The 23283-nt window shown below is 43.3% G+C and overlaps 1 protein-coding gene across 5 annotated transcripts in view; it reads left to right on the top strand.

Annotated features, from left to right (window-relative positions):
- The first annotated feature begins 5498 nt into the window (after positions 1–5498).
- The window catches only part of TRIM37 (tripartite motif containing 37), a 149125-nt gene continuing 131340 nt past the window's right edge, over positions 5499–23283 (top strand). For 4 of the 5 annotated variants that reach the window (XM_075852949.1, XM_075852948.1, XM_075852947.1 and 1 more), the window contains exon 1: positions 5797–6151. In XM_075852949.1, the coding sequence (XP_075709064.1) occupies positions 5993–6151 (159 nt within the window). In that variant the 5' untranslated portion in view covers positions 5797–5992. Of the gene's footprint in view, positions 5593–5796; positions 6152–23283 lie in introns of those variants that run through there. The other variant, XM_075852950.1, reaches the window with a different exon arrangement.

The following is a 23283-nucleotide window of genomic DNA, read 5'->3' as shown; positions in this document are numbered from 1 at the left end:
CCCTAACAGCAGCCTGTGTCATAGTGACAGTGTATTGTACTAGCATACAGGAGTATGCTAATACATTATAAGTAAAAAATAAAGTTATAAATAAAGTTATGCCTTAATATGATTAAAAAAAAAAAAGTCCCATTATTTTGCATAAAATATATTTTATTGCCCCCACATTATATAAAAACAAAAAACCTACACATATTAGGTATCTACATGACCGTAATAACCTGACAAATTCATTTAACTGGTTATTTAGTGTGAAACGTGAACGGGATAAAAAATAAATAAAAACAAATGCAGAGAATCGCTTTTTCCTATAATCACAGCATAGAATGTTTGTTTTTTTTATCCCTAAACTGCGTGGAAAAAAAATACTATTTGTCTCACATAAAACAAGGCCTCATACAGCCACGTCAATTAAAAAATAAAAAAAGTTATGGCTGCTGAAAGGCAGAGAGGCAAAAACAGAAAAATGTTGCAGGTCATTAAGCTCTTTTCAGGCCCGGTCATTAAGGGGTTAACAATCTTAGGCTGGATTCACACGAGCATGTTCGGTCCGTAAAGGACGGAACGTATTTCGGCAGCAAGTCCCAGACCGAACACACTGCAGGGAGCTGGGCTCCTAGCATCATAGTTATGTACGATGCTAGGAGTCCCTGCCTCGCTGCTGGACAACTGTCCTGTACTGTAATCATGTTTTCAGTACGGGACAGTAGTTCCACGGGGAGGCAGGGACTCCTAGCATCGTACAAAACTATGATGCTAGGAGCCCGGCTCCCTGCAGTGTGTTCGGTCCGGGACTTGCGGCCGAAATACGTTCCGTCCTTTATGGACCGAACATGCTCGTGTGAATCCAGCCTTGGACTGAGCTCATCCACCTGCCATTTCTTGCAATGGCCACATCCATGGCTGCCTTTCACTGCTTCTGTCACATACTTAACGGTCTTTGGCGCCATGTTCTCCCTAGTCTCTCCTTCCGCTGCTCTCTTCCAGGTACTGTGCCCCTCTCTAGTTTACGCTTGCGCTGACCCTTTCTCCCTTAAAGGGCCAGAATGTGCCAAACCACCCAACTTTTCAGGGTATATTAGATACCCTCCCAGTTTGCTCTCGGGCCTGAGCAAAAGCTTTGACAAAAACAATTGGGCTTCGGGGATCGTGAACTCGTCATTCTGTTACAATTTACACTAACCATTAGAATTTACTCTACCAGGAAAGTGCACAACGTTGGAATGCTCATCGTGTTCGTTTGAATTGTTTTTTTCTTACTCTATTATCGACTTGCATACAAGAATGTAAAGGCAAATGACTTTGACTGAGAAGATGGGGTTCCGGAAGCACAATACATCATTGACCCCAGTCTAATTATATATATGGCTCCTGCTAAAGTTCTTTATATTCCTCCTGTGCAGAATTTGGTACCTTCAAACCTTGGGCTGCATGTACACGACCGGAAAAATTGTCCGTAATTCCGGACTGTAATACGGTCCGCAATTACGGACCCATTCAGTTCTAATGGCCGCAGACACCTTTCCGTATCGCTACGGATGGGGGTCGTGCCGAAGAAATGTTGCAAAAATTATGGAACATGTTCGTTCTTTTGCCGAAAATGCGGGCGGAAGTCGGCAGTGCCCGCAATCGCGGGCTGTGATTACGGGAACGGCCGTGTGCATGGGACTTTAGAGAACAAATTCTCCATTGGGGACATTCCTCTGAATTTTCTGGACTTCCTGGAATATGGAAAACACTTGATCTCATCTCCACCACAATTGGTGGCTTTCATTGTCCTGAGATTTCAAAGACTATATTGCCCAAAACACAAGTTCACATTTAAGACCAGCAAAATTGCTACTTCTGCCAATTCCTAATTCTCCTTGGACAAACATTTCCATGGATTTTATTATAGACTTACCTTTCTTCACTGGCTGTACCATTGGGTCGTTGTACGCCGCTTTTCTAAGATGGCATGCTTCATACACCTGCCTGGCCTTCTTCCTGTTTCCTATTTGGCTTACCTCTTAATTGAACATATTTTCCGCCTTCATGGACTCCCTAAGCATGTTGTGCCTAACAGAGGTATTCAATTCACTTCTAAGTTCTGGAGAGCACTGCAAGCTGCTAGAAGTTAAGTTTGATTTCTCATCTGCCTACCATGCCCAGTCCAATGGTCAAGTGGAACGCATCAGTCAAGTTTTGGAAAAGTATCTTAGGAACTTTGTGTCTCCTCTGAAAAACGATTGGACTAATTTTCTTACTTGGGCAGAGTTGGCTATAATAACAATACTGGAGAATCCACCCAGTCTTCTTCATTCCTTTTGGTGCATGGACAACATCCTAGAGTTCCTCTTCTTGTTTTTAATCCTTCAGAAATTTCAGTGGCCAATATTTCTCACGCAAACTTCTTGCGCAACTGGCAGCAGGCCAAAGTGCCTTTGGACAAACCATTTCTTGCTTCAAGAAAAATGTAGTAAGAAAGCACTGGATTCTTCCTCAGTTTCTTCCTGGAGACAAAGTTTTTGGCTCCTTGATTTTTGGGTCCCAGTGTTTTTCTGAAACAAATTAACCCTTTTTCTTACAGGCTTGGTCCCTATCGTCAATGCGGAGTCCTGTCATGTAGGACTTCTCAAGCATCTTAATCGTTTATCCAAGAAAACTCCTTGTTCATCAATCTCCTTGTTACAGCTGTGGGGAATGTGGACCCACTGGGCCACGCCGCCGTAATGGAGTAGCAACTGGTCAAAGAAAATTTCAATGACAGTCACTAGGGCGGGAGTACCTGGATAGCTGGCTTGTGCTGGATAATCAGAAGCTGGGTTGTGCCAGACTATCGGAAGCTGGGTTGTGCCAGACTATCGGAAGTTGCCTTGTGCTAGACTATCGGAAGCTGGCTTGTGCTGGATAATTGGACTTGTCTCGGATACAGGACAACGGAACGGTAGTCGTCACGGACACTGAACTTGCCACGGACATTGGACAAGAACACTGAAGTCGTCACAGACACTGGACTTGGCATGGCCACTGAAGTCGTCACAGAAACTGGACTTGACATGGACACTGAAGTCGTCACAGAAACTGGACTTGACATGGACACTGAAGTTGTCACAGACACTGGACTTGACATGGACACTGAAGTCGTCACAGACACTGGACTTGACACAGAAACTGAAGTCGTCACGGACACTGGATACAGGATAATGCTAGGGAATCTTTGCAGACCAACACAGGGTTAGACCCAATATTGATCAGGCAATGAGGAAGTGGGCAGAGTTCCTTTTAAAGTTCTGGGTGTGCCTGGATTGGTTGGGAGCAATGTTACCTTACAGGCACAGGGCGGTGGAAAGAGCAGAGCGCGCTAGCGTCCCTAGAGCAGGGAGATGTCGACGTAGAGGACTAGGAGGCTGGCAGACGCTGGGGCGAGTGAGATCCGCGGCCCCCGCCACTACACTCCTCTTCTGGTCTTGATGCAGAATTTGAGGTTAATGAAATCCTAGATGTCTGGAGGTAAAACCTTTTTTCTTATTGACTGGGAGAATTTTAGTCCTGAGGAGAGGTATTGGGAACCTGAGGAAAACGTGTATAGCAATGTGCACGCCCACCTAAGCTAAGTGTTGGTGGACACGCATGCTCAGTTACTTTCCCCAGAGCCAGGTCTCTGCATAAGATCTTCTGTTCACTGCAGATCAGCCAAAAGAAATAGCTTTCTGCCCTGCTTGTCAGGAAAGGAGAAGAGCCTCTGCAGTAGCATGACAGTATAGCCGAGGAGACTCCTTCTGCGGGGAAGTAAAACGGGACTATATCGCCAGCTTCCAAAGGGGGGAGGAGACTGATTCTGCTCAGAGCCCCTCCTCCAGCAGCACAGATTAGCAGCAGAACCAAAAGGGACATATAAAAGCAAAATAGATGATGACAAGAGTATTTTAATTTTTTTTTTAATACTATAAACACTGCAAATTACTTAAAGTACCTATTAACAGCATTTCAGTACTTATGGTATGAAAATGACTCATGGGATAACATCTTTTAATATACACCTCATGGAAAATAACTATTCATCCCGTTCTTTACAAACAAGGGAGTACATTAGATGACAGTGCTAGCTTATAAAATGTCTTGCAGGGTGTCAATGACCACTGTTGTGTTCCAGTGCTAGGGTTATTCACCAAAACTGTCTTCAACAGATTGGTTACCCATGCTTTGTCGACTAATACTTGTACACAGGGGAATATCATGAATATCAAACTGCCATATTACTCCATGCAAAAGTTTAGACGTATCTAAATTGGCACCTTAACGTGATAAGCACCCTGAACTGCAAGTGCATAAATTAGCAGAATTTACCATCAATTACAATATCTGACAACACCTTTATGTGATGGTGTTCCTAACATCTAATATTAGGAAACTATGTAAATTGTCGCAGTCAGGGACTGGCTCAAATGAGAGTATGTGGCAACCATTTGAAGGATGTATTCCATCTAGGCTTTGATCTCTGTAGATAAATGTTAGATAGATGCGGAATGCCACCAACAAGAATAAACCAAGTGACTTGCCAAGTAGTAGAGAGCACCAGACCACCCACACATTTCGTAGATATAGAGATCAAAATGTATCCCAATTTCCTATTAGATGTCTTCATTCTGTCCTATAAAGGACTACAAACAAAACATTAGTGATTAACAAACAATTAACAGCTGATGGCGGAGAGTTAGGGCCTGTTCACATCAGCGTTGGCGTTCCGTCGGGTGAACCCCGCAACGGAAAGTCAAACTGAAACCAGCGCTTCCGTCACCATTGATATCAATGGTGACGGAAACATTGCTAATGGTTTCCGTTCATCACCATTCCGGCAGGTTTCCGTTTTAACAACGGAATCAATAGCGGAGTCGACTGCACTATTGATTCCGTTGTTAAAACGGAAACCATTAGCAATGGTGACGAACGGAAACCATTAGCAATGTTTCCGTCACCAGTGATATCAATGGTGACGGAAACGGAAGCTCTGGTTTCAGTTTGACTTTCCGTTGTGGGGTTCACCCGACGGAACGCCAACGCTGATGTGAACAGGCCCTTAGAGAAGTCCGGTAATCCACAAATTTACAGAAGGGTGGTGAATATGGTTTTACAAAATGACTTCACTGCGGAATAGAGGGCATTCAGCTTATTATGTCACACATTTTTACCTTGGATTTCACTCTTTGCAATGCAAGTTAAAAAAAAAAATCTCATGTACACAAAAATGGCGATTTTCCTGCGGATTTCTAACAATCTCACAGGAAATAGCGCTTTTCCCACAAAACATATAACAATGCCAACCCCAGTGTCAAATTATATTGGTGCTTGCCATTTGACCCTTCTCTTAACTGGGGCTGGTAGATGGGCAGCCGCTGCCATGGCAAACGCTATACGACCACAAGTACGCAAGCGCTATTGTACATAACAAACGCCGGTCCCTGCTGCCATCAATGAACAGCCAATGTAGTCATGACTACGGTGCTAGAAAACAGCCTAGGTGACATGGCGGGAGCCACAGCAATGGCTGAAGAGAATTTTAGAAGCTTGCCAACTCAAGGACCCGCATTCACTACTGCTTTCTTCTATTAGGTGAAATGTTGTCTGAGGGGCTTTCCAGGTCTATATTTGATATAAAATACCGAGTCACTGAGCGAAGCTTGCAGGAGCTGCCATATTGCTACCAGAACATCACAGCCTCCCATCACTGCAGCACTTCCCTACCGCCCTTTTTTTTTTTTGCGAAGCATGATCGGGTAGAACGCGCGCCGGCGCGCTGACGTCACTGGCTCCGCCCCTTCCATTGCTCGCCTGGCCTTGGCGTCGTTCGTCTCTCAGTAACGAGCCGCGGTTCAACATGGCGGCCGGGATCTTTATGTGTTGAACGTCAGCGCTGTTATTTTTCTTCTCGCTCTCCCATTCTCTACAAAGCACCAAAGAACGTTTACTATATCTCCACAAACCCCTCACTCTCCCCTTCCCCGGCTGCTGCATGTCTGCAGCTGAAAGGGGGCGTTTTACTGATAATTTCCTCACCTGTCTCTGCAGCACGATCAAGTACCTGACCTACTTCAGGTCTAGGAAGAAATCTCTTCAGTACTGCAAGATCAAGGACCCCAAACTGGAAGAGATGGACGAGCAGAGCGTGGAGGTGAGAGGGGGAGGAGCAGAGATTTGACAGGTTTTTCATAGATGTAACATGACTGGGCCATGAGTGTATTATGGCTATAAGGATTGTGACAGTAGCCTCTATAATGTATGATCATTGTCATCAGCAATGCAGCCTCCGGGTGTAGCAATATGGGATGGATGAGGAGAAACATTGTTTATCACCTCCTAACAATCCCACATAGGCCGGTGTTTTACAACAATCATAGTTGTAATGTTGTTCACTTTCATTTCTTTTACCCACGTGGCCAAAGGTAAATATACTGTCATCGCTAGGATATGTCTCCACGTAGGCTACACTACCGAATTGTAAACGACTGCCACTTATTTACAACTATCGTGTATGGCAGAGGTAGGCAACCTTTTTTTGTATGGCGTGCCGATAAAACGAAAACAATCAATGATTAAATACTCTGTGTGCCATTCAAACATTAAAGTCTTTTAAGACGAACTGTTACCACGTATGTGACATCAGTTAATTAAACTTACACTTCAGTGTGACCCTTTCTTTGCAAAGATGATCCATCTGTTGTGCATACAAGGCTGCTAAACACCTGCTGGGGGTGGGGTGTGCACATAGGAGAGACTGCGGCTACTGAACGCCAGCTTGGGGGTAACTGCACACAGGAGAGACTGCGGCTACTAAATACCAGCTTAAGGGGGACTGAACGCCAGCTTGGGGTGGTGCACATAGGAGAGACCGCGGCTACTGAACACAGAAAACTCTATCCTTGCGTCACTGGTTACCAGGAGAGAGCAGCGCTTCATTATGCACTTGGTGATGCTGATCACCAGGAGGGAGAGCAGTGCTACGTTGTTTGCCTGCCAAGTGTTCAGCAGCAACAAACACCATGAAGCGCTGCCCTCTCCTGGTGATCAGTGCCACCAAGCTCATACTAAAGCTCCAGTCTCTCTTCCGGTGTTCAGCGAAACCAAGCACATAAAGGCACTGGACACCTTGAGAGGGAAGTGTGCCAGCAAACCATGCCCCACGTGCCGGCTATGGCACTAGTGCCACAGGTTGCTGCCCCTTGATGTAGGGTATCAGATGCCCAGGGAGGGCTAAGCCAGTGAGCACTCCTAATCCTACAGACAATTGGGTGTTGTGCCTTCAGAGAGCACAACGCATGTGGCGGTGCGGCACAAAGCTGCACACACAAAACAAGCCGCATCAAAACTCACAAGCAGGCTTTTGACTTAGCTTTTTTTATTCAAATATTTCTAGGAAATATCCATTAGAACTGCCACATTGTGGTACCGGATGTACCGACTTCGATCATGGCTTATACATGTGGTTTTAAGTCTTAGGGTATGTTCACACGGCCTATTTACGGATGTAATTTGGGCGTTTTAACCCCCGAATTACGTCCGAAATTACGGCTTGAAAGCGTTGACAAACATCTGCCCATTGAAAGCAATGGGCTGACGTTTGTCTGTTCACACGAGGCGTATATTTACGCGTCGCTGTCAAAAGAAGGCACGTAAATAGACGCCCGCGCCAAAGAAGTGTCATGTCACTTCAGACGTAAATGGAGCCGTTTTCCATGGACTCCAGTTATGTCCGTAATGGACGCGGCATTCAAGCGCCTGCACATGCCGTTACGGCTGAAATGACGGGGCTGTTTTCTCATGAAAACAGCCCCGTAATTTGAGCCGTTACGGACGCTGCCGTGTGAACATACCCTTATGGTACTCGCCCATTTAAGTCAGTGGAAAAAGGTTAGCAAATCTTCAACAAAACTACGACAGATGGGTTGAAAGCACAGCATGCCCTGAAAATCACATGTTTTTGCCCACATTCACTGCAATTGCATAATTAGATTTTTAGTAAATTACTGCCGCGTCCAAAATGGTGCTAAGTCAGTGGCTGTCCTGAAGTTAGCACTGCAGAGAAGCTGTACAGCAGGCGATCTGATAAATGTGGTCTATCTAGCGCTGAAGGATCTGGTATCACATGGTTATTTGTTGAATTCAGTCGACTAGATATATCGGTAGATTCACAGAATTCCTGAATGTGTAAAGTCGGCCAAATCAAAATTGTGCATGCACTTCCTTACGCCACCTCATAGCTGGCATACGCGCATACCTTTAAAGTGTAGCTAAACGTTTGACAAACCTCTGACATGTCATAGTGACATGTCAGAAGTTTGGATTGGTGGGGGTCCGAGCACTGAGACCCCCACCAATCGCTAGAACGAAGCGCTCATCGTCTATTCGGCTTTTTCCCAGAAAGCCGATGTATCGGAGTACGGGCTCATAGACTTTCTATTGAGTCCGTACACAATATATTTATTTCCGGAAAAAGCCGAACAGACACGAAGCGGCTGAGTCCTCACCCGAGCGCTTCAGCTGCTTCATTCTAACGATTGGTGGGGGTCTCAGTGCTCGGACCCCACTAATCCAAACTTCTGACATGTCACTATGACCTGTCAGAAGTTTGTCAAAAGTTTAGCTACACTTTAAGTTTGCAAAAAATGGTACAAGTCTTTAATACATTTGACGCATTTTACTACTAGCCGGAAACCTATTTTTTTTTTCCTAGACACAAAATCCCTACATCAACAGGCTACAGACAACCAACTCTAGGTTATGGAGTGCGCTGCTAAATACTCTGTAGGCATTTGACAGGCTGCAAGGAAGCCCTTATGAAGCAGGAGAAATTCACCTAACGAAAGTTTATTGGGAAATTCCTTATTATGCCAATCCATAGTTTATTACCATGTATACCTCAAAATTATTTGTAGCCATCATGTAGATCCTGATTTGGAATCCGTTCTCATAGACATATCATGGGGAATAAGCACCTGGCGTTTGTAGGATGTGGACATTATCTAAGGTTATGTCCTTGAATAACTTTTTTTTTTTTTTTTTTACCTTTCGAATTTCAGAAGTAAACCTGCAATGATCTGGATGATCAGTCAAAGGTTTTAAATAGTGTGAAGTTGTATAAGGCTATGTTCCCACGGGTCGGATACGCTGCGTAAACGTATGCAGTGTATCCAACCTCAAACCTGCAGGGAATTCTGCCTGAAAAACTGCACCACCATTTGGTTCGGTTTATCGGGTGGAATCCAGTACTTGAAGAGAATAAAAAGTCTATAATTACCCCCGGCCTTTGTCATGACGACCTGTCCCTCTGTTCTCTGTGCAGTCTGGCCTCCTGGGATGATGCTTCAGCCTGTGATTGGCTGCAGCAGTCACGTGGGATGAAACGTCATCGCAGGAGGCCGGCCTGGACGGAAAACAGAAGAAAGCGTCGCTATGACAATGTCATTCATTTTAAACCCATGTTCTTTTTTTTTTTTTTTTTTTTTTTCCTCATTTGTGTCTTTTGCAGCGGAACCAAATAGTTTCCTCTGCAAAAGTCACAACACTTGGCTATTTGCGGGTTTTACACCCCAATGGGGTAAGCCCAAAACAGAAGAGCAATGCATCCGCAGCATAAATTGACATGCTGCAGATTTAAAATGCAATTTATGAATGTCTTTGTTGCAGATTTTGCAAGGGAATTCTGCAGCATTTAGAGTAGAAGTGATTTGAACTCTCATGCACACGCTGTAGAAAAAAATCTGCTGCGAAAACGTTCAGAAATTGACCTGCGGTGTGGATTTTAAATCCGCCGCATGTAAATTTATGCTGCGGATGCATTGCTGTTTCGGATTTACCCCACACAATTCAGTTGGGGAAATTCTGCAGGGTTTCCGATACCTGGGAACCTAGCCCAATGCTTTTTTAAAGTAGGAAAATGCCTTCACTTATTGAGGCTACGCTTTTAAGCTGGAAGTGAAAAAGACTGCATGCGGTCTGTCTGTATTCATGCACATGAGTCATAGGAAGATTTCTAGCTGGAAACTTGCTAGAGCAGGGTCCTCATAGCTTACCGGAGGCTTTAGGCCATTTTCTATTGCAGGACTTTTAAGCAATTCCTGTTTGTTTTTTTTTGGTTTTTAAATGACTGTTGCTGGCACTCGGGAACAGCCAAAATCTGATGGAGCTAAACTATAACACCAGGGAAAACTGAGCTTAAAAGCTGTTATATATATATATATATATATATATATATATATAATACCATTGCATCTGAAATGACAGCAGGGAGAGTTTATTACTGTAGTATCGGACTACACAGGGCTTGGTTGTGTTCTGTAACCATTGAGACGTAGGTCTGCATAGGAGCTGTAAGCACGAAACGGTAGGATTTTTTCCCCAAAGCCATTTGCAAAGTTGCTTAACTTTTTTTTTTTTCTTTTCAGATCCATTGTAGCTATAAAAGAAAATTTGTTTTTCGAAAGTGGTATTAGTCTTTTAAGGGAACCTGTCACTTGGTTTGGGGCCACTGAATCACCAGCATTCCCACATCAAAAAGGGCAGTTTCGGCAATAGTTAGTAAAGCGAGATGAGTTAGAGAGAGGCATTGGGCGCATGAGCATTGCGCACAACAGGCTGAGGACAGTATACTGCATAATGAAGCAACGTGTACTGTCCCCAACTTCATATGTGCAGCATGCCTGGTGCCACTGGACTCCTCTCCCGGAGTCATCTTGCTAACGTGTAAATTATTTTACTAACTATACTGCGTTTTTTGACTTGGGAATGTTTGGAGCGCAAAACCCCAGCTGCATAATGAAATGCTGGTGGTTTAGTGACTCCAAAACTAGTGACAGGTTCCCTTTAAGAAACCGCCAGGTAAAGCTCTCGACAGAAGTTAAATGTAGACTGTAACTGATGCCTAACAGTGGCATCAGTCACCCATAGACTATTATGAAATCCATTTAACGGATATGTCATTCGATATGGATACTGTTATAGCCTATGTGTGATGGGTGCCACTGTTAGTCCATAAGGGACGTGTGCCTATTATGGTATCCGTTTAAAGTATACGTCATGAAAAGCTACTGAAACTCTCATGACCTATATGTTAAATGAATGCCTGTAAAGTGTGCCTTACAGTGTCAGTTATAGGTTCCCATGTTAACAAAAAAACATCAACCGTGTGGTCTACTATGCTGTTCTCAAAAGGACACTCATTCGACCACCTTCAAACTAATGGAACTTTATGGACACGTTTAGTGTATATGACGAGCTCTCCTGGCGCCGTCAGGATGAGGTGATGCTGCCGGCGCTGTACTAATGATTGTAATAACCAGCACAACAATTTTTTGGCGTCAATTATGATCTGTACGCTGTAAAGAAAATAAAATAAAAACTACTTTTTTTCACTTATTAATGTGAGGCACGAGGTGTGATGAATTTAACCTCCATGTGCCTTACATTAATAGTAATTAACCCCATCATGTACCTTACACATTAACCCATTATGAATGAGGAACATGATGGGGTTAATTACTATTAATGTGAGGCACGTTCAAAATTAAATAACACCTCGTGCCTCACATCAGAAAATGGAAGAATTCTTATTATTTTTTTTATTACTGTTGGCAAAGTATCGTTTTGGTATAGAAATCGCAATAGTACACAAAGTATCGGTATCGAAGTCCATAACGTTACTGTAGTGTCTTGACAGTGATAAGACATCGCGTCCCACCAGGACGGGATGTCACAATCCCGACACTTCGGTAACGTTTGTGTGGGACTTACAGCACAGCAAGCGTAATCTCGCGAGATCACGCTGTAAATGACAGTTTACAGCGAGATTACGCTTGCTGGGCTGTAAATCCCACACAAACGTTACCGAAGTGTTGGGATTGTGAATAGACATCCCATCCTTGCTGGAAGCGATGTCTATTCACTGTCAAGACACTTCAGTAACGTTAATGTGTGTGTATGTGGCTGCACATAGTGAACAAAGCAGGATCACTATGTGCGGATTACACGAAAAACACGCCCAGTTGGGCATTAAGAAAGTCATTCGCATAAAGTTAAAATCGCTCCTAACTTGGTGAAAAAAACACTGCTGTTACCTACATTACAGCGCCCATCTCCTTATGTAGGAGATAGGGCACTTATAATGTGGTGACAGAGCCTCTTTAAAACAATACATAATGTCCCAAATAATAAAATGCCACTAAAAGCGCACGAAATGCTTTGTTTTTAAATGTCTTAACCCCTTCACGACCACCCACTGTCTTCTGACGGTGGGCGGTGCAGGTCCAGATTCTACAGTGACATCTTTTGGTGTCGCTGTAGCAAAGGCTCATGAAAAGGCTCTCTAAGCAGGAGCTGTTACTCTGACCCCAGCTGTTTATCCCTTTGATTGTTGCGTTCTGTGACCACAGAATGATCGAAGGAAGCTCCCCTCTTCAATCGCGATACTGGGAAACTGGTGATGCAATTGTAGACTGGGAAAACCCTCTGCAGTCTGCCCTGGGGACCTGAAAAGGACCCCAGGGCTGTCTGTAAACCTGTTGTTCTACCACATCATGTGCTGCCCTAACAGCAGCTTTTCTCATAGTGACACAGTATAATGTATTAGCATGCAGGAGTAAGTATAAAACAAAGTTACTAAAAAGTTATCCCTTCATGGCATAATAAAAAAAAAAAAAAAAAAGTGAATAAAAAATTATAAAGAAATATACACAAAAAGTAATTATTTAGTATAAAATATATTTTATTGCTCATACATTACATAAAAACAAAAAACCTACAAATATTAGGTATCTACACGACCATAATAACTTGAAGAATTAATGCAACAGGTTATTTAGCAAAAACGTGAACATATAAAAATTAAACATAAAAGCCAATGCCGAAAACTGCTTTTTTCTATATTTACACTGCAAAAATAAATGACATCCATTACACAGTAATTTATTTGTTCCACAAACTACCCAGGAAAATTTTACTATTTCTCCCACATAAAACAAGGCCTCAGATAGCCAGGGCAATGAATAAATAAAAAAATGATGGCTGGCAAAAGGCAGAGAGGCAAAAACGGGAAAAAAATTAGTTGGTCACTAAGGGGTTAAAAAAAAGTGTGTGAGAGGCCCCCTGCACACAGCCGTAGCCGTGTGCACGGCCCATGATTACAGGCACGGAAAGCCGCCGATAGTCACCCGCATTTGCGGGCCGTGCTACTATTATAGAGTATATGAGCACGGTCCGTTAAATAAAAAAATAGGACATGTCCTATTTTTTACGGATGCTTTCTACGGCCTGGACCCCTTCCTGTAAATATATGGGAAGGTGTCCGTTGGCCATATAAATGAATGGATCAGTATTTTAATCCGCAATTACAGTCCGTAATTGCAGATCAAAATTACGGTCGTGTGGCCTTAAGATTGAATGTTCGCAAATAGTCTTCATTAACAATATCCTACCACTTTATGTATGCACCTTTTCTGTCTTCATGGCTACAAACTACAAACAAACCCTATGTAGTCTGATCTTGTAATTCTGTCCAACATACAGATAGAAAATGAGAGGGGAATGGAAGAGTAAGACATGGGGTAAGGCTTGACAGGTTGGACAGTAATTTAATGCTGTCACATACACCCACATTAACTTTACTGAAGTGTCTTGAGAGTGAATGGACATCACCTCCAGCCAGGATGTGATGTCTATTCACACTCCCGACACTTCGGTAAAGTTTGTGTGGGACTTCATTTACAGCACTGCGTGATCTCGAGAGATCATGCTGTGAATAACGGCATTCTGACCTTCACAGCGTGATCTTGCGAGATCACGCTGTGCAGCGATTAAGTCCCACACAAACTTTATCGAAGTGTCGGGAGTGTGAATAGACATCGTGTCCTGGCTGGAGGTGATGTCTATTCACTCTCAAGACACTTCGGTAAAGTTAATGTGGGTGTATGTGACAGCACAGCGAGATCACGCTGTGCTGTGAGTACAAGTGGACATGAATAGAGAGAATTGTATTACGCTGATTGGTCAGCGGCATACACTCCTCTTTACAACGCTTACTTGGTCAAAAGTTTAAAAACGACCAGTTGGGCATTAAGAAACTAGCATATATCTAAAATTGCTCATAACTTGCTCATAACAGCTTGCATTCTGGGCCCTAATGACCAAGCCATTTTTTACGTTTTCCCATCGTCGCATTCGAAGGACTATAACTTTTTTATTTCTGCGTCGACACAGCTGTATAAGGTCTTGTTTTTTGCGGGACATGTTGTACTTTTAATAGCACCATTTTGGGGTACATATAATTTATTCATTAACTTTTATGAACTTTTTTTGGGGGGGAATAGAAGAAAACCTGAAATTTGCGCCCTAAATCTACGTAGTTTACCGTGTGGTATAAATAACTTTATTCAACGGGTTGTTACGATTGCAAAGATACCAAATTTGTATAGATTTTGTATGTTTTACTACTTACACAGTAAAAACATGTTTTTTTTTCAACATTATTTGTTCTTGCGTCTCCATATTTGAAGAGCCATAACTATTTTATTGTTCCGCCGATGCAGTTGTATGAGGGCTTTTTTTTTTTGCGGGACGACTTGTAGTTTTTATTGGTACCATTTGAGAGTAGATGGGCCTATTTGATCACTTTCGATCACATTTTTCTTTAAAGTCAAGCTTAACAGAAAACAGCAATTTTTCCATTGTTTTTTATTTTATTTTTTTACGGCGTTCACCGTGCGGGTTAAATAATGTAACAGCTTTATAGTCGGGGCCGTTACGGACGCGGCAATACCAAATATGTGTAACTTTTTTGCTTTTGTCTTTTTTGTTTTTTTTTTTGTTTGTTTTTTTAATAGTAAAGCATTTTGTAAGGGGAAAAATTGGGTTTTTAAGTTGTTTTTTTTCACTTTTTTATTAACTTCAACTTTTTTTTACTTTTTTACTAGTCCTACTAGGGGACTTTAATATGCGATCATCCGACCGCTTTTATAATACACTGCAGTACTTCTGTATTGCAGTGTATTACTGCCTGTCTGCTTAAAACGGACAGGCATCTGCTAGGTCATAGTAAACCTACAAAACAGCCTCAAAAGAGAAAGAAACAGGGAATCCCCAAAAACTGGTAGCAAAAATCTAAAGGCACAAGAGCAAGGGGACAGAAACCCCAATAAATGATATAACACAAATGCCAGCCACGTATTGTAAAAGAATATAGCTTTATTAGTAAACAATACACGGTATCACATAGAATATAATAAAAAATACAAATGGTCACATGGAGAGCAGCAGCAACAGGTATATCAATGAATATACCAAGAGGTTAAAGAGACTGTCACCACATTATAAGTGCCCTGTCTCCTACATAAGGAGATGGGCGCTGTAATGTAGGTGACAGTAATGCTTTTTATTTTAAAAAAAACGATCTTTTTTCACAACGTTAGGAGCGATTTAAGTTTATGCTAATGAGCTTTCTTAATGCCCAAGTGGGCATACTTTTACTTTCGACCAAGTGGGCGTTGTACAGAGGAGTGCATGACGCTGACCAATCAGCATCATGCACTCCTCTCCATTCATTTACACTACACTAGCGATATAGTTATATCACTATGTGCAGCCTCATATACAAGCCCTAACATTACTACAGTGTCCTGATCATGAATACACATGAAATCCAGCCTGGATGTCTTGTGTACTCAGAATCCTGACACTTCTGAATCTTTTTTTGTGAGATTCCGGCAAGTGAAAAAAAATCTCGTTTAGCTCCGAGATCTCTCGAGATTTCGTATCCGTTGCTGGAATCTCACAAAAAAAAGAGTCAGAAGTGTCAGGATTCTGAGTACACGTGACGTCCAGGCTGGATGGTCATGTGTATTCATTATCAGGACACTAGTAATGTTAGGGTTTGTGTATGAGGCTGCACATAGCGATATATCTATATCGCTAGTGCAGTGTAAATGAATGGAGAGGAGTGCATGATGCTGATTGGTCAGCGTCATGCACTCCTCTGTACAACGCCCACTTGGTCGAAAGTAAAAGTACGCCCACTTGGGCATTAAGAAAGCTCATTAGCATAAACTTAAATCGCTCCTAACTTTGTGAAAAAAGATCGTTTTTTTAAATTAAAAGCATTACTGTCACCTACATTACAGCGCCCCATCTCCTTATGTAGGAGATAGGACACTTATAATGTGGTGACAGAGTCTCTTTAACAGACCTAACCCATCTCCACATGTATCGTCCCGTATGCAATAAACCCCATAGAAAAATATGGTAGAGAGTAATGTATGTACAAATAGGAAATGCCAAGCACAAATAGCGCTAAGACAGCTGCATAGTGTGTGTAGAATAATACATTAAGGTATAGAGTGTAACCTATGTAAGTAAATAGACACAATGACAGCAATAGCAGCAAAATCTAATGGTAAAGAGGGCTGAGCATACCTAGAGACATGGTAGAGAGACAGGACGTGATGAGATGTGGCACAAGGGCAGAACGCCTCGATGCGCGTTTCGCCTGGGTCCGGCTTCGTCAGTCGTATTGTTTACTAATAAAGCTATATTCTTTTACAATACGTGGCTAGCATTTGTGTTATATCATCTGCTAGGTCATGCCTAGGTCATTCCTCGGGTGTCAGTGGGATGAGAGAAAGCTGTGTATTACTGCCTGTCTGTTTAAAACAGACAGGCATCTGCTAGGACATACCTCTGGCATGACCTAGCAGGCATTCACTACAGGCAGACCTGGGGGCCATTATTAGGCCCCTGGCTGCCATAGAAGACACACACACTCGGCGACCTTATTGCCGGGTGTCAGTGGGATGAGAGGGAGCTCCCTCCCTCTCCAAAACAACTCCGATGCGGTGTACGCTATTGAGCGCCGCATCTGAAGGGTTAAACAGGTGAGATCGATACTAATTCGAGCAGGGATGCCCCCAATCCTCAGATACATCTGGCAGCTGAGAGCAGGGAGATTTGACAGCTCCCTGCTCTGTTTACTTTATTCTGATGCAGCGCCGTAGAAAGGCTAGTGCATCAGAATAAAGCCCATTAGTGGCCGACGTGAAAAGGTTTATCGTGAAAAAAATTAACTGAGGTGTGGATTCTTAAATCTCCATGTAAATTCATGCTGTGGAAAGTGCACGGCTTTGTTGCAGATTTTCTCTATTGAATACAATCAAATACTATTGATAGTTTAACCCCTTAATGACCAGCAACATTTTTCAGTTTTCGCTTCTCTACATTTCAGCAGCCATAACTTTGTTTAATTTTTTTATTGACGTGCCTATATCAGGCCTTGTTTAAAGCGGTAGAAATTTGTGTTTTTTTTTTTTTGTTTTTGTCTGCGCAGTTTGAGGGTAGAAAAAAATTTCACTGTGTAAGTTATAGAATTTTATTTTTTAGTAAGATATGTTCATTTTAGAACTACGACAATGCCTTGGGGGTGGCGGAGTATTTAAACTAGGGCTGAGGAGGGAGGCCAATGTAGAAAATAAAGGGGTAGTTAGGTTAGAGAGGGGTCAGACTATATTGGTGGCGGGAGAAACAGTCTGTGGGGAGAGGACTACACAACAGGATAAGGAGAGCCTTTGGTTACAAAACAGCAATGAAAATAAAAATGCCCAAATGTCGAATAATCACATTTCTGATTCTGAAAGTGAAAAACTGAAAGGCAAGTTAAAGTGTATGTTCACAAATGCCAGAAGTCTAGCAAGTAAAATGGGGGAGCTGGAGGCCTTGTTACTGGAGGAACATATAGATATAGTTGGTGTTGCTGAAACATGGCTGGACTCTTCACATGACTGGGCTGTAAATCTACAGGGTTTTATACAGTTTCGGAAAGACAGGACAAATAGGAAAGGCGGTTGTGTATGTCTGTATGTGAGAAGCGATATGAAGGCGAGTGTGAAAGAGACATTAGAGGGTGAAGATTGTGAGGAGGTTTAAACCTTATGTGTGGAATTACAAAGGGAGGTAAACACTGAAAAAATTACTTTTGATGTAATCTATGGACCCCCCCCCCCCCCAATATAACTGAGGAGATGGAAGGTCAGCTATATAAACAGATGGAGCAGGCTGCACAGGCGGGTACAGTAGTGATAATGGGAGATCTTAATTACCGGGAAATTAATTGGGGCCATGGTTCGGCTTCAACTGCAAAGGGGAGACATTTCCTCAACCTGTTGCAGGAAAATTTTATGGGCCAGTTTGTGGAAGACCCGACTAGAGGTGAAGCTCTGTTGGATCTGGTCATTTTCTTTTTTTTTTTTTTTTTTTTAATTCTTTTATTTTCCATTTTTCAATACACAAAAACAATGGTGCAGACCTATACAGCGCAAACATCGGCCCACAGGCCAGCATATTGAGTGTGTACAAGAAGTACAAAGAATAGCAACATACAGTCAGAATCAATATTGGCAGAGAAACTCTGATATGCACCCTGAACCTGCAGCCATGCATAATAACCCGTAAGAGAACAGGAAGGAGCTAGAGAGAGACAAAGGAAAAGCGGATACAGAGAGAAAAAAGGGAAAGGAGAGAGAACTGACCTGACGTACTGGGTCTAGGGGTTATTCTCAAGAGGCCATGATGGTCCTGTACTCCACAGAGGATTGAAACCGAATCCAAACATGCCATGTTTTAAGAAATTTGGCGGGGGATCCTCTCATTGATGCCGTGAAGTCCTCCATTCTCATAATCTCCTGGATTTTGCTGAACCACATGCCCACCAATGGAGGGCAAGTTTGTCTCCGCAGCGCGGGGACGCACGCTCTAGCTGCATTCACCATGTGGCGAACCACTGAGCATCGTTACGTGGATAATGGTACATCACACAGATGGAGCAGGAAGAAACCCGGAGATCTCAGAAGGAGGAAATCCGTGAACTTCGAGGAAATGCGCCACACCTCAGACCAGAAATCTGTCAAGAGTGGGCACTCCCAAAAAATATGCAGAATTGTACCCACATGGTCACCACATCTCCAACACAACGGTGAGACCGCAGGTATCATTGCATGCAATCTGGAAGGCACTCTATACCATCTCGACAGGACCTTAAACCCCGCCTCAAGAAATCTGCTAGCCATAGAGGATTTATGCGTCATAGTGAACAATCTGTCCTTATGCTCCATAGTGAACGTTAAACCCAAGTCCCTCTCCCAACTTAGCAAGTAGGCCGGTGTGGACAAATCGGATGGTGAGATGAGGAGAGCATAAAGTCTGGACAACGAGTGACGCACCGCGCCCGTTCCCGTGCAAAGTAGTTAGAACGGGGAACTATCTCGTGAGTATGCCGATGAGTTAGTTAGGGACGCGAGGAAGTGTCTCAACTGGGTGATCTGCCACTTAGTAAAGGAGACAGGTTCAGACAAAGACTGCAACTGTGTGCTAGACATCCACGTCTCATCCTGCATAAAGTGTGCGGCACTTCCTTACCTGCCTTCAACCAGAGCTGAAAGGGCCCCCCTTCCTGCCCCGGTGGGAAAGCAGGATTGCCCAAGATGGGAAACAAGGGAGATGGGGATGGAGAAATTTCTTTCCGAGGAAAGAGCCGTGATGCAACCGCCAGGGTGGGCCCAATAGTCGGGTGTGTCCGCGCCGACAGGGGAACGTCACTGCCCAACCAGGGTAAGGCCTGCAAAGGAACCTCAAGAAAGGCCTGCTCCATGGACACCCACTCTTTAATCTCAGCATGCCTAAACCAGTCCAAAATTTGTGTCAAGTGAGAGGCCTAAAGGTAGGAAAGAAAGCCCGGGAGACCAACGCCACTCTCACACTTAGCACGAAAAAGCATAGATCGCGCAATACGTGCGGGTTTCCCCACCCATATGAACTTGTGGAGTAGAGACAGCAGAGCTTGAAAGAATGGGCGTGGGATGTGGACCGGCAGCACCTGAAAAAGGTACAAGATCCGTGGCAAATATTCATTTTAAATATGGCACACCTGCCATACCAGGTAAAGGTGCCCGTCGTCCAAGAATCCAAGTCGCTCTTTTACGCGTTTGAAGTAGCGGAGGGAAGTTCACTGCATAAAGGCGAGACAGATCACTGGGAAGCCGGACCCCCAAATATTTAAGCTAATTCCTAGCCCATTTAAAGGAGAAGGACTGTATCCCTTCCCTTTTCCCGTCCCTTGTTTGAACTTGATGGACATGTGTTTTTTTTGTTTTTTGTTTTTTGTTTTTTCAACCGTACTAACTATGTAACTGAATATAGGAAAAAGCAATTCTCTGCATTGTTTTTTATCCCGTTCACATTTCACGCTAAAATACCTGTTAAATTAATTCTTCAGGTTATTGCGGTCGTGTAGATACTTAATATCTGTAAGTTTTCTGTTTTTATGCAATGAATAGGCAGTAACATATTTCTTATGCAAAATAATGATTTTATTTTTTATTTTTTTTTAACCCGTGAACAGAGAATTCTATTTACAACTTTGTTTTTTACTTATAATGTTTTAGCACACTTCTGTATACTACTACGTTATACTGTATTAGGCCTCATGCACACGACCGTATTTTTTCCCACCTGTAAATACGGGTCCGGTGTCACATGTATTCGACCCGTTTTGCACCAGTATTTACGGACCCGTGCCCGTAAATATGGGTCCGGTGTCACCCGTATTCCACCCGTATTTACGGGCACGTTTTTTGGCTGCAAAATAGCACTGCACTAATCGGCAGCCCTTCTCTCTATCAGTGCAGGATAGAGAGAAGGGACAGCCCTTTCTGTAATAAAAGTTAAAGAAATTCATACTTACCCGGCCGTTGTCTTGGTGACGCGTCCCTCTCTTCACATCCAGTCCGACCTCCCTGGATGACGTGGCAGTCCATGTGACCGCTGCAGCTTGTGATTGACCTGTGATTGGCTGCAGCGGTCACATGGGCTGTACCGTCATCCAGGGATGTCGAGAGGGACGCGTCACCAAGGCAACGGCCGGGAGACCGGACTGGAGGAAGCAGGAAGTTCTCGGTAAGTATGAACGTCTTCTATTTTTCTTTTTTACAGGTTGCTCTATATTCTGATCGGAATTCACTGTCCAGGGTGCTGAAAGAGTTACTGCCGATCAGTTAACTCTTTCAACACCCTGGACAGTGACTATTTACTGACGTCGCCTAGCAACGCTGCCGTAATGACGGGTGCACACATGTAGCCACCCGTCATTACGGGAGCTTCATAGACTTCTATGGGCTGTCCGTGCCGTTATTACGGCCTGAAATAGGACATGTTCTATCTTTTTCAACGGCACGGGAAGGTACCTGTTGCCAATAGAAGTATATGAGCCCGTTATTACGGGTCGTAATTACGGGAATTTTTACGGTCGTGTGCATGAGGCCTTACTATGACACAAGCTGCTGTAAGGGCAGTACATAATGTGCACTAACAGTGTCTTGTCTGCAGGAAGTTGTGCTGCCGACAACGATAATATTTTGGGCATTTAAAACTGCAATCAGCCGATAAACGTTCTGTGAACGCTCGTTTGCACGATAATTGGCTGGTGTAAAAGGGCCCTTATTCTGCTCTTAAAGAGGCTCTGTCACCACATTATAAGTGCCCTATCTCCTACATAAGGTGATGAGCGCTATAATGTAGGTGACAGCAGTGCTTTTTATTTTAAAAAACAATCTATTTTTACCACTTTATTAGCGATTTTGGTTTATGCTAATGAGTTGCTTAATGCCCAAGTGGGCGTGTTTTTACTTTCGACCAAGTGGGCGTTGTACAGAGGAGTGTATGACGCTGACCAATCAGCATCATGCACTCCTCTCCATTCATTTACACAGCAGCATTGCGTTCTTACTAGAACACGATGTACAGCCACATACACAGACATTAACGTTAATCAAGTGTCCTGATAATGAATATACATTACCTCCAGCCAGGACGTCACTTCTGAATCTTTTCTGTTAGATTTCCAGCAAGGGAAACGAAATCTCGTAATCTCGCGAGATTACGCGTGGCTTGCTGGAAATCTCATAGAAAAGATTCAGAAGTGACGTCCTGGCTGGAGGTAATGTATATTCATTATCAGGACACTTTTTTAACGTTAATGTCTGTGTATGTGGCTGCACATCGTGTTCTAGTAAAAACACGATGCTGCTGTGTAAATGAATGGAGAGGAGTGTATGAAGCTGACTGGTCACTGATTGGTCAGCGTCATACAGTCCTCTGCACAACGCCCACTTGGTCTAAAGTAAAACACGCCCACTTGGGCATTAAGAAACTCATTAGCATAAAGCTAAAAATCGCTAATAAAGTGGTTTAAAATAGATAGTAATGCTTTTTATTTAGAAAAACTGTCACCTACATTACAGCGCCCATCTCCTTATATAGGAGATAGGGCACTTATAATGTGGTGGCAGAGTCTCTTTAAGCTGAGAAGTGGATACAATTATGTGCAGTGTAGACCATGCTCTGTGAGATAAACAGCCTGGACTCCGGTGCTGATGGAATTCGCTCAGAGATAGGTTACTACCGTTTACCACCCAAAAATAGCGGCCAGGTTTAGGGTGTAATTACATACGCCGGCCGGTTGTTTGGCCCTCTTATTGAGGGATTTTGCACAAATCATAGCAAAAAAGCCACAAAGCCGGCACGTGTAAATACACACAAACATTGGTAAATAGTAGGTGTCGTTCTGGGGGTGTGTGATTTGAGACTTGGTTCTGGGAGCCTCAGACAGAGAATGGCTTACTGTATCAGAATCCCCCCCCCCCCCTCTGGCGTCCACTTCCGGGGCTTTGAAGGCAGTGTGTGTGCATGCTGCTGAATGGGAGCGTCTCTGGTGCCTTGTCCGTTGCCAATTTCACACCTACCCAGTCCTGACGCTGCTGACATTCCTTTGGGTTGTCTGGCCTAAATAGTAGTATCTAAAAAGGAAGTAATCTTGATGGACATGTCTATTTTTTTTTTTTTCAACCGTACGGACTATGTAAACTATGTCATCTAAAGTAGTCTTATGCAAAAAATAAAATAAATAATCCAGACATCTATGTGGATGCCAGAACCTAAACCTCCCACTAATGTAGCACTTCTGTTTTTATACTGGTTTTAGGTCAGTTCAAAATGAGTTTTTTTGGTGCTGATTTTGATGGGAAAATCGCATCGAAATCTGTGCCAAAACACGGCTTAAATTGCACAAGAAGTGACACTTTTTTTTTCATGATGCGGCTTTCAATTATTCTCCGTTGTATATGAACAGCGGGGCGGGTTCCCATTGTCAATTGGACGTTGTTTGTAAGTGGTTTTCCAGCGTGTTTCGGTGCACAAATGTGCTTGAAAATTTGTTGTGTG

The sequence above is a fragment of the Rhinoderma darwinii genome, chromosome 2, assembly GCF_050947455.1.
Source record: "Rhinoderma darwinii isolate aRhiDar2 chromosome 2, aRhiDar2.hap1, whole genome shotgun sequence".
Classification (NCBI taxonomy): domain Eukaryota; kingdom Metazoa; phylum Chordata; class Amphibia; order Anura; family Rhinodermatidae; genus Rhinoderma; species Rhinoderma darwinii.
Note: the sequence above shows the minus strand (reverse complement) of the source record. Positions and strands in the feature narration are given on the sequence as shown.